This window comes from Protopterus annectens, chromosome 10.part0 (genome assembly GCF_019279795.1).
Source record: "Protopterus annectens isolate FY-2018-M chromosome 10.part0, PAN1.0, whole genome shotgun sequence".
In the NCBI taxonomy this organism is placed as follows: Eukaryota; Metazoa; Chordata; order Ceratodontiformes; family Protopteridae; genus Protopterus; species Protopterus annectens.
Genome location: NC_056744.1, coordinates 654,721,959 through 654,734,643, shown reverse-complemented (window position 1 = coordinate 654,734,643; position 12,685 = coordinate 654,721,959). Strand labels below are relative to the sequence as shown.

The 12,685-nt window shown below is 43.5% G+C and overlaps 1 protein-coding gene across 1 annotated transcript in view; it reads left to right on the top strand.

The window, feature by feature from the left end:
• The window catches only part of USP24 (ubiquitin specific peptidase 24), a 4,679,666-nt gene that overhangs the window by 3,545,257 nt on the left and 1,121,724 nt on the right, over positions 1-12,685 (top strand). Inside the window, exon 47 of the mRNA XM_044085508.1 lies at positions 12,554-12,673. Within this exon, the coding sequence (XP_043941443.1) occupies positions 12,554-12,673 (120 nt within the window). The remainder of the gene's footprint in view (positions 1-12,553; positions 12,674-12,685) is intronic.

Genomic DNA, 12,685 nt, shown 5'->3' with positions numbered 1-12,685 from the left:
TCCGGGATGGTTCAACATTCTAGCGGACTGGTTAAGTCAGACTATTTTAATGCCTTACGACTGGTCTCTGAATCTTTCAGTAGCTGAGCTGATCTTCCCAGAGTGGGGTCAGCCTTGCTGCGATCTCTTCGCATCTCCTTCCAACGTGAAGTGCAGTGAGTTTTTTGCTCTGAACCCCCTGCCGGGGGAGCCCCCCAGAGATGATCTAGTCCATGCTTGGCCTCCCAGTCTTCTAAATGCTTACCCTCCAGTACCTCTTATTCCAAGCTTTCTACAGAAAGCTCATCGACTGGGGAGCAAAGTGATCCTCATTGCCCCGTTTTGGCCTCGCCTGGTATGGTTTCCCTTCCTTTGGTCTCACCTTCTGGCTCCGCCCTGGATCTTGGATCCTATTCAGGATCTGATTTCACATCCATGGGGGGTTCCTTATCCGAACCTGGACAGTTTGAAACTCACAGCTTGGCTGCTCCAGTTCCCATGATCACTAGGACTCCTGTATTATCCTCTTCAGTTAGGTCTGTTTTGGTGGCTGCTCATAAGTCTTCTACCAGGAAGGTTTATCGCAGTAAATGGTATGTGGGTGAGAATTCTGCTTGCTTCTCTAGCCTCCTCCAGACTGTGTAAAGCCTTTATCAAAGGGACTTTTCTGTTACGCCCCCCTGTAAAGGATCCTGTTCCCCCATGGGACCTTACTATGGTTCTTCAAGCTCTGATTCTCCGCCTTTTGAACCCGCTGCAACCACAGATCTAAAATTCTTATCTTGGAAAACAGCATTTCTGATGGCTATTACTTCTGCAAAAAGGGTTTCAGAACTGCAGGCTTTGTCCGACAAAGTTCCTTATATGATTTTCCACAAAGATAGGGTTTCCCTTCGGACCAATCCATCCTTTCTTCCCAAGTTGGCATCACCAGTTAATATCAATCAAACCATCAATTTACCAGTTTTCTTTCCTAATTTTGCTAACAAGATGGAATACAAACGCCACTTGCTGGATGTTCATAGACAGTTACGATTCTATTTACACAGGACAAAAAAATTCTGTAAATTCGATCAATTGTTTGTATCTTTCTATAAACCCATTTTGGTTAAACCCATCTCCAAGGTCACTATAGCTAGGTGGATTTCTTCATGCATCCTTCAAGTCTATAAGGACGGAGGCATGTCTCCTCCGTGTCAGGTGAAAGCTCATTCCAGTAGGTCCATGGCTATGTCTGCGGCCTTTTGGTCTAGAGTCTCTTTGGATGATATTTGTTCTGCAGCTACTTGGTCCTCATCTCGTACATTTATTTCTCATTACAAATTGGATTTGACTTCCAGAAGGAGAGCATCCTTTGGTTCCATGGTGCTCCGGAATATCCTTCCATGAGGGCCACCCAGGAGTGTAGTAGCTGGGTACTCTGTCCCACAGGTTGAAGACCAGATGAAGTAAACTACTTCAGATAAAGAAGTTATGTACTCACCATAACGTTCCATCTGAGTAGTTCTTCATTTGTCTTCAACCGTCCCTCCTTCCTTCCCCCGGACCTTGTCATGTGAACAGCCTGCGGGCTGCAGTTATAAGTCATAAGTATTTTTTCAGGTCGGGTTATCAGTATAAGGATCAGCAAACTCGATCTAGGGGTTGGAAGGTAGTGGAGGTGTATTATGGGTAAGGGGAGGAGCTTGGAGCAGATGCTAGTAAGATTGCCAGTTTGGATCCGATATGGATCCGGTATCCCACAGGTTGAAGACAGATGAAGTAGAACTACTCCGATAGAACATTATGGTGAGTACATAACTTCTTTTTCCCCCCATTATACTACTGCTAGTTCTCTAGTTTCTGCTTTACCAAAAAAAAAAAAATGTTTTTCTATACTGTTAGATAAGCTTATAGTTTTTATACTTTTAACCTTCTGTTTAAATATTAAGTAGTTGAAACCCTTCCTTTTTTTCCAGGGTTTACTGTCTTCTGTCTACTATGTCTGACAAACCCACTTCGGAAAAGCCTAAGGGTTTTATTCTGATGCCCACAAGAGGTGCGTCTCCTGTTTGGGAGTGGCCCACCTAGACATTTCATGCACTCTGTGGACTACCTTTAATCCCAGGGCCCTCTCTGATTGCAGAAACAAGTTGATCCTTAAAGAATTTCTTCCAGCTGGGGCTCAAACCCACCTCAAAACCAGCTTCAGTGGTCTCTGAGCTGAGGAAGAGGCATCATCCCAAAACCCCAAATAAATCCTCAGAGCTTTCCGGAAAGCCTCAAAAAGTCACAGATCTGACCCTATCTGATCTGTGGCCTCTAACGCAACCCTTGGATCCACAGCAACCCTTGGGTCTAACTGGCTCAGCTGCTACTACTGGTTCTCCTATACAGTCTGCCTCTGTCTCAGATCCCCATCCATTGGATCTGATGAGCGTATGCAGGAATTTGTCCAAAAAAAACGTGTCTGTGACTTTACTTATGAAGTTATTTCAGACACTGATCAAGAACTCCAGGCTGGCATCTACAACTTAATCTAGGTCTTCAAGGAGCTTGCCTGAGGCTGACATGGACAGGATTATGTGGAAATTTCTTAGGACTCAGATCAAGATGGTGGTCCTGCCAGCTCCATCCCCTCCTGGACCCATGAGCAAACCGGCCCAACCAATTCTGTCTCCTTCTGTGGTCCGACCAGTGGTTTCAAAGTCCAGGAGCCTAGATTTCCGAGAGGTTCAACGTTGGATCAGAGGAAGCTACCTTCATAGACTCCAGTAACCCTTGACCAGCACTGCTCAGATGTCTTCAGTTTAGGGTGGATGCCTAATTCGAGGGGTCGATGCCTTGTGTGAGGGATTGCATTATGGTCCTACTTTGTCAGATCCTTCCTTTCCCCTCAGCCATCGACAGTTCAGGTCTGATTCTCTTTGGAGGGCTGGGATCCGGGGTTTGCCTCAACCTTCCTTCCTTCAGCTGCTTTGGCTCATAGGAAGGGAGGAGCGGTTTCCCCAGGTCCTTTAGCCTTTCATGTTGTAGAAAGGGTGTTCTCTCTGCATAGAGAGACGTCGTCTTTAGTCTCAGATCCTATCACTTGCCCCTCGTCGGGTCCAAGCTCTGAGCCCATCATTACTGCTCCTCAGGATCAGCCAGCTCAAGGAGGCTTCTACACATGTTCCCCTGAAGGAATCCCCTCTCTTCCGACACCTTTCCTGAGCACCCCGTGAAAGAGGTTCCTCAAAACAAGTGCAGGAGGAGGCTTATAGACTCGCCTATGAAGTCTCTCACTGAGGACATAGATTATGATGAGGGGAAGGATTCCCCCAATCGCCACCTGATGATATCTCCTTTGGGGACATCCTAGAAATCCTCAAGTAGAAAGGTGGCTGGTCCTCCCAAAGTCCTTCTCCTGAGGAATCTGTTTTTCTGGAGGCTTTCGGGGCTGGCTCAGTCTACATCTTGGGTGACTCCCGCTCCCCCCCCCCTGATGAGTGAACTTCACCTTGTCTCCCCCCACCAGGCTTGGAAGGAACCGGACACTGTCAAGCCCATCTGCAAGTACTCTGATAAATTCTTAGTTCTCCCTCAGACAGACCTCATTGGAGCAAGGGTGTCCCAGTTCATGCTTTAATTGTGGCTGCGGCCACTAAGATGGATCTAGCAGAGCAAAGCTCCTCTGTCCATCCACCAAACAAGGAGTCCAGAGTGATGGACAAGTTTGGAAAGTGCATATACACCCCAGCCACTTTCGCACTGAGGTTGTTAAATTACCTGGCACACTTTACTTACTTGCAGAGAGATTTAATCAGAGCTTTCATACTCTCTCTGAGTCTGTCTGCGGAGGACCTTAAGAAAGTTCCTCCTCAAATGGTGACTTTCTTGTCCTTTGCCAATTCATTAATGAGGTTAATTCCCCATACAACGGAGGGTACCTCACGAGCAGCGAGTTCAGGCACAGCCATTAGGAGAATTAGGAGACATGCCTGGATGCAGCTATGCGACTTCGCAGAACCCTTCAAAATGTGTTGTGTTAATGACCCCTTCAGTGGCTCTTCCTTGTTTGGGCCATTGGTAAAAGATATGTTCACGCCCAGCAAGCAGGAGAGAAAGACCTGGTCTGTAGTTGGAATCAAGTTCTCTGCTCCTCAACATACCTTCTGCAGGAATCAGTGAGGTGGTAAGAAACTGTGGTTCCGGAAGTCTCGGGCACCTTTTCAGGACTTGCACAGGAATACTTCCTCCAGAGGCAGAAGTGGTGGGTTTAATACCAGTCATTGCCTAAGTGGCAGAGGGGAGTCTGCTGAACCAGGACTTCAGAGGCAACTCCTCTGGTAGGCCCTGTCAGCACTCCTGAAGCACTTCCCCACTGTTCATCTCTGGAGGCATTCAGGGATCGTGTTTCCCTGCACCTGCAAGCCTGGACAAATATCACAAACAATGCATGGGTGCTAAGTATAATGTAGAGACGTTACTTCATTCCCTATTGCCTACCACCTTCCATCAAAAGGAAGAGATTCCCTGATGTTCCACCCAGTCATTGGGAGTATGCAGCTCCAGAGGTTCAAAAGTTGCTACAAAAAAGAGTAATCTAGGATGTTCTGCCTGAACAAATGGGATTCCGAACTTACTGCTGCTTCTTTTTAGTGCCAAAAAAAAGGGGAACCTGAGACCATTTCTGGATCTAAGCAATCTGAATCAGTATGTAAAGAAGTCAAAGTTCTGAATGGTTACGGTTCAGTCAATCCTGCCTCTTCTGCACAAGGGTAATTGGATGTGCTCTATAGATCTCCAGGATGCATACTGTAATTTCAAAATACACAGGTGCTCTAAGAGACACTTGTGCTTTTGGCTGGGAGTCAATCACTATCAGTTCAGAGCAGTGCCCTTTGGTCTCATCAAAGCTCCCAGCATGTTCACCCAATGCATGGCAGTTATGGCAGCTCACTTGAGACTCAAAGGATTCCAGGTATTTCCCTGTCTAGACAATTGGCTCCTCACCGTCCCAACCAGGTATCAGCTTCTACAAGCCAGAGATCACTTGCTTCAGATCTCCAGCTCCGTAGGCATTACGGTAAACCTTGCCACATCGAAACTAACTCCTGTACAGAATCCAGAATTTATAGGAACTCAACTGGATACTACAATTCAAGTGATGTTCCTTCCGCTTCGTCGCATCATATCATTGAGAAATCAGGTGCGGGACTTGTTGTCTCTGTTCCTTCCCCTCCAGCAAAACTAGTGTTCTTGGATCAGTGTCAGCTGTCATTCTTCTAGTTCCTCTAGCAAGATTCTTTATGCAAATCATTTAGTGGACACTAGCTGTTCAGTAGTCTATTATTTACCAGCCTCTATCCTTTCCCATAAAACTCACTAGCATTTGCAAATGTCATGTGTGCTGGTGGACTTGGTCAGATGACCTCTCTCTGGGCAGACTGTTCTCTCTTCCTCCCCCAATAGCCACAGTGACCACGACACTTCCCAGCTGGGGTGGGGGTGGGAGCATTTAATGGGAAAGATGGTTCAAGGCACATGGTCCCCCTTGGAGACTGAGTTGAATATCAGTGTCCTACAGATGAGAGCAGTCCTACTAACGTTGCAAGCCTTTCAGGATGTTCTCCCTCCAGGGTCTGTAACAGTCCACACATGCAACTTGTCAGTAGTCCGGTACATCAACAAACAAATAGGAACCCATTCCTCACCATTGTGCAGAAAGGCCATGAGGGTCTGGGAATTGGTGATCTCTTCAGACCACTTTCTTATTGCAACACACATACTAAGGAAACCAGAATTTGCAGACAGATTCAGCAGGTCCATTCTGATTCCCAATGAATGGTCCCTCCATCGAACAGTAACAAATATGATCTTCAGCTACTGGTGCCAGACTTGCTGTGACCTGTTTGTCTCTCCCCTCAACAACAAGTGCCGCATGTATTTCACTCTGATCCCCCCTCCAGGGGAGTCACCCAGGGATGCTGTGATTCACAATTGGCCCCCGTGTCTCCTTTATGCTTATCCTCCTCTTCCTCTTATTCCAAAGTTCTTAGGGAAAGCAAGAATGCTGAAGAGATCAGTCATCCTCATTGCCCCCTTCTGGCCTAGACAGGTTTGGTTCCCTTTTCTATGATCTCACTTGAAATATCCTTCGTGGATACTAGAGCCCATTCAAGATCTCATCTCACCCATCATGAATCCAACATTCCAATCCTCACGTCCTCAAACTGACCACATGATTTCTCCACTTCAGTGATTATAAGATGGTCCAGGCTTGCTTCCCTAGTTCGTAATATTATCTTGGCCTCCCAGAAAGCCTCCACCAAGAAAGTCTACAGAAGTGGAAAAGATTCTCCATTTGGGCTTCCAAGAACAATATCGGTCCCTTTTCAGTACCTACTTTGGCCATCCATCTTTTTCTCACTACTCTCTTCAAGGAAGGGGCTAGTTTTTCTACTATTAAACTTCAGTTGGCAGCCATATTTAACTTCCATGCTAGTAACAAATCTTTTTTCTCTGACATCTTTCAAACTATTTAAAGCTTTCGTGAAGGGAATTTTCCTCCTTACGGTTTAACTGAAAAACCTTTTGAACTAGTGGACAAATGCAACATGAAGTTTCTCTCCTGGAAAACAGTTCAGGTAGCTATCACTTTAGCAAAACGAATTTCTGAACTTCAGCCCTTATCAGCTAGGCCTCCTTGTGTTATTTTCAATAAGGATAGATTATTACTATGAACCAGCCCATCCTTTTTGCATAATGTGGCCATGGAGAATAACATTAACCAGTCTATACAATTACCTGTTCTCCTTCCAAATGTTTCTAAGGGCAAATATTTATTACACTTTCTTGATGTTCACAAGCAATTACGTTTTATCTTCATAGAACAAAACAGTACAGGAAATTTGAACAGCTATTTGTGTCTTTTTCCACTGACTGCTTGGGTCAGGCAATTTCCAAAATCACTCTGGTCAAATGGATTACTGATTGTATCACTCTGATTTATTCTCAAACAGGTTTGTAGTTGCCTCATCCTCCTAGAGCACACTCCACTAGATCTATGGCTACTAATACTGCCTTTTCTTCAATAACTTCCATTGATATCATCTGTGCTGCAGCCACTTTGTCAAAGTCTCATATCTTTGCTACACATTACAAAGTAGACATTGTTTCCAGAAGCAGAGCATCTTTTGGTTTGACAGTGCTCTGGCATGTCCTTCCTTGAAGGCCTCCTTGGAGTTGCGTAGCTGGGGACTCTGACCTATTCATGAGGAAGAATGAAAAGGACAACATCAGATTTAGAAGTTACGTACCTACCATAACTTGGCATTTGTGTTGTCCATTTTCATTCTTCCTCACCTTCCCTTCCAGCTGTCCCCTAGCCCTGTCACTCCTTGAAGAATCGTTGGATGTTATTGGAACCCTTGCATTCCCGGTCTGAGCTTCATCGTTTTGCATGCGTTTGTCCTGTCTCTATAGCACAGTGAGAAGTAGGCCAGCAAACTTGATCTGAGGAGTTGTGGATGGTATGGAGCACTTTGGTGGTGGATACTTCTCCCACTCTCTATAAGGGATGCCCTTTTCCATTCTCCCTTCCCTCAGTTAGTCATTGCAAAGGCATCTTCCCTGGGATAGGAGACATTGCTTAGAGCAGATGGTCCAGATGACTTAGACTCAACTGGACAGCCCTTTGCACATAAGTATCCTGGAGATGTGGGTGGTTCTTCTGGTATTACAAGCTCCTGAGGACCAAATTCCTCAGGGTCAGTTGCAGTACAGTCCGACAGTATGTTGGTAGTATGGTACATCAACATATGGGGAACCAGATCCTACTTTGGGTGGAATGCTAATGAGGTTGTTGGAATGAGCTATCAGTTCATATCTCTAATCACCAGCACTTCAGCAGATGTCTTCTGTTACCTCATCAGTAGTCCCTTAGCTGTTAACAACACAGGTGATTTTTTTTTCATCCCTGGGAAAGCCTTGCTGCAACTTTTTTCATCTCGAACCAGCACACGTTGGGACACTTTTTTCCACCACTAGCCTCTGGGCTACACTATGCCTTTCCTTCATTCCCTATAATAAGATTTATACAGAAAAAGTGTGCAAAACCAAATGTTTTCATAGCTCCATTGTGGCTTTAATGATTGTTGTTCCCCTGCTGTGACTTCAACTCAAAAGGGCACCTCACCTACTGGAGTCTCATCCATGTCTGCCATCTCATTTTCCCCAGAAGCCCCACACACAGTTCTTCAGTCCCTCAAATTTAACTGCATAGTTTGTCCAATTCCACTGATGGACAGTGACCCTTCTTACCCAATTAGGGTGGTCCAGTTGCTGATAGTAGCCCATAAACTTTCTGCAAGAAAAATTTATAAAGAACAGTGGACAAAATTCTTGCTGTAGGCCACTCATCAGGACTAGACCCTTTTACAGCACCAATCCGATTCTAAATTACCTAGCTGAAATTTTTGACAAAGGTCCTGTTTTTTTCCAGAATTAAGGTGCACTTAACAGTGGTGTGAAGTTTTCATCAAGGCTTTAATAATTTTTCATAGCATCTCAAAAGGTTTGCAAGGCTTTTTTTTGAAAGGCACCTTTCTCTTGAGATCTCCTTTTAAGGAACAGTCTTCACCCTTAGATCTTACTTTTATTCTAGAAAAAAAATGACCCATTCTCCCTTTGAACCAGCAGTGACAGAAGCACTTTAGTGATTTTCTTGGAAGACATTGTTACTACTTGAAATCACAGCAGTAAGGGGAGTTTCAGAGCTGCCAACTCTATTCTGTCAGCCTTCACGCACACTTTTCCATATGGACATTGTTATTCTATTGACTTGTCTGACTTTCATGCCGCAAATAGCTACTGACTTCAGTCTCAGCTAGGAAATAAACCTTCCAGCTTTCTTTCTGGAGTTCTCTAACAGATGATAAAATGCTGCACTGATCATAAACAATTAAGATTTTATTTACATACATCTAAAAGTTTAAGAAAAATGACAAACTTTACATTTACTTTGCTTCTAGAGACTGGGCAGAAGATTTTCAGGGTAATCTCAGCTAGGTGCCTGTCATACTTAATTTTTTACTGTCACTTTTCTTGTAATAAGGCATTTTCAGGTAAACACAGGGCTCACTCAGTCAGATTTTTCATTACGTCCTTTGTTTCAAAAACTTATCAATGAATGACATTTATGCTGCAGAAACATCGGCTTCAGTGCATACTTTGCAAGGTGCTACAAGATGGATGTAATCTTAAAGTCCAGGTCTTCTTCTGGGGCTACCATCCTCTGTGCGCTTTTCTGTCATGATGATACCCATGTTGCATAGCTGGGCACTCTCTCCTTCAGTTTAAGGGTACAGACTGGATTGTGAGTTACAAATGTTAAGTTTTGCATAACAGCAAATCTTCATAATTATATATGTCTCCTTCAGCTTGCCCTCTCTCTCCCTAACCCTCCTTTAAATATTGTCTGCTATACTGATCAAATCAACAACATCCAAGTCCTGTAAGGTATGGCACGTTTATAGTCACTGTTAGGATGTTTGTCTATTTTCTTATCTGTTAGGTTCATAGCCAGTCGCTGTCAAGTTTGATCTGGAGAAGAGAGGGAAGCAGTGTGCATTGTGAGAGTGATTAGGAGCTCAAACTTTGGAGAAATCATAGTACTGCCTGCAGTGACCAGTAGGGTTACCACCTGTCCCTCTGCGCAGGCAAATGTCCTGAAATTTTAGGACAAAAAAAATCCTTAATTTTTTCTTATAGTTAACTAAAACAGTTATTTTATATCTCATCCACCTAAATGTTGTATAAAACAGCATAAGCAACTCAAAAATGCTACAAGAGTAAACTTTTGTTTTGGCAAAAAAAAAAAATTAAGTTGTGTCCTTTGTCCTGGCTATTTTTATAGTTTGTCCTGCAAATGTTCACATTTTCTGCAAAAAATGTCCCCTGTTTTGTATTGGAAAAGGTTGTAACCCTTGTGATCAGTCCTTCAGTTGAAGTGGGCAGAGCGATCAGTAAGATCTGTTGTTCTGGTAAGTGCAATAACATTAATTTATTTGGTACCTTATGCAACCTCAGATTCTCAAGGATGATTGATTTTCAGAGCAACAGTCCACTCTTCCATCCATCAGTCAGTGGACACCACTGATTTGATTCTACGATATGGAATATGTTGTCTGTGCTTTGATGCTTGCCTATTCCCTACCCACTTCTGCAGGATGCTTCGGTATGGCTGTACTGTGTGCACACTGTTGGTCCATTTGTTCTGCAGAGGTGGGAGCTTGGGTATCCCTGGTTTGTGGATTAGAGAACTGAGGTGAGGCAAATCCAGACCCTCCTACTTAAAACCATTCTTTCAGTGTAATGTGAGAGGTGGATATGTGACTAAGCAAGAGACAAACCCAGTGCAATACTGAGGAAATGTTTTCCCAGAAGTGTCACCTAGCAGCTTGAGTACAATTCTGCAGCAAAATTGCTGTTAGAGTCCCGTATCCTTTAATGTTTTAAGTTACGGTAAATACTTTGTATCTACTCTTTGTCTGCCTTATGTCTTCACAGGCAGCTCAGGTATTTCTTGAAAAGAACATTTCCTTCCTAAATGATGAGCAAACAAGTCATAATTGTAACTGTTCATACCTTACCAAAAATTATAGCTGAGTGTACTTTACCATAGAGACTTCCCTGTTTTCTTTCTTTCTGTGAAGCAAAGAATTGTCAAGTACCATTAGGATGCATTCCTCTAAGGCTAGTGCATTATGTTTATTTTAAGTAAGTTTCTGCTCAAAACATGCATGAAACTGTTGTCTCCTCATCCACTACACTTTTTTTGCTGTATTACAACCTGCTTGTCCAGTCTTAAAGGGGGGGGGGGCAAGCTTTGTTAGAGCAGTGCAAAGGGATCCTCTGATGGCTATCCAGAACACTGGATTTAGCCCTACTTTCTGTTTGTGTTTCAGGTGATTTGTCAAAATAGTACAAGTTCTTCCTTGTTGTTGTGTCTTTTGGCTTTTCTCGGTTAGGGGTCGCCACAGCAGAACTCCGGTCTGCTAATGATTGGGAGTAGATTTTTACATGCCGAGTTGCCGGCCCTGACGCACAACCTTCAACGAAGGTACGCCCATTCATGCACGTCTCCACACAGAAGACGCTCTAGCTGAGAATCGAACAGGACAACATCTTACTGTGAGGCGACAACGCTACCGCAGCACCACCACCTCAGTTTAAGAAAGTAAAATAATTTGGGACTTACCATAACACATGCTTTTTGAGTAGAAACCATTTCAGCAGTTTAAATACTCAGCACTGTTGCCACCATCTTGTTCTTTAAATGTAGTTTTATTTTAATTTATTCACTTGTTAACTGAGCAAAGGAATTCACTTATCACAGACCGTTTTCAACCTAGGCCTGAACACCATCCCACTTTTTGATTTCAGTTTGTTTTTAATTTATTAATTTGTTAACTTGATAAATGAACTGGTCTTTCATGGACCCTTTTCAGCCTTGAACCAGGCTCAAAAGGACACTGGTAAATGCGCAATAGGTTTGTACAATTTTTTTTTCTGGGATGTGGGATGACATTAAAGTAACTGGAGAAAGCCATTGCAGACATAGAGAGAACCTTGTGGACTCCATAGAGTGACAAGAGGTCCATATTGAACCCCAGACTCCAGCTCTATGAGGCAGAAATCCTAATCACAGAACCACAGTGCTGCTTTCTAGTCTCCTAGGAGAAGACCTTAAAATAATGCTGCTTTATTCACTAGCTGATGCCAGTGAAGAAACAGCTTGAGGTTGGTATTATTGTAGGACAGTCAAATCTTTGACTGCTTAAAAAGAAAGTCAGACATCAGAGGACAACATCCTTATAATCCCCCATTAGTTATATTAACTTCTTTGAGTCTGTATGTCAACAATCCATTGTTAGGGAACCTTGTACATGTCTATCCTGCATTTTTTGACTACTTACAGATGACCCTGAACCTGTCCTCATCTGCTGGGTCTGCTAAATTTCATTAACATCCCTTGAATTGATTCCAGACAATGTTTGGGGCCAGGGAGGCATCTAGAGCAGTGTTTACACTACTGCTGTGGAGTATTTTTCCTCCTTGTTTGTGACTACGTGCATCCCTCAGTCACACTTGTTTTGTTTAAATGTTGTCCTACAGTGGGCTTTTGTGACATATAGCTCAGTCGTATGCATGCAAGATGCCAAAGTCCTGCTCACATTGTAACTAGCACTTCCCTACATGTCTCTTGCCTCCATCGGGGATCAATTACAAAGGTGTGTCTAAAGATGCTCCTTTCCCCTGGGATGGGCACTCCCTCCCTCCTTGTCTGCACCATCAAGCTTCTAAGGTGCTAGTCAAACCCATATTGCCTTGGCAGTAGTCAGTGCTTTATCTGTTTACTCCAGTGGTGCAGGCCATCTTGTAGATAAGTTTGATTAATAACTATAGTGGATAGTAGTAGTAATAGTAGTGTGGAAAAATATCAGATTGCATCAAGTTAAACTTCGTTATTATTGTAAAATTCTTAGCTGGTATTGCCATCAAAATTGTGTTTCTGCTCAGGACTAATGTACTTACTCTCTTCATTATCTAGAGAACCACAGTAAAGCGAACATGCATTAAATCCTTGCCTATTGTCCTGGTTATCCATTTGATGAGATTTGGATTTGACTGGGAAAGTGGTCGCTCCATTAAATATGATGAGCAGATACGGGTAATTAAAATA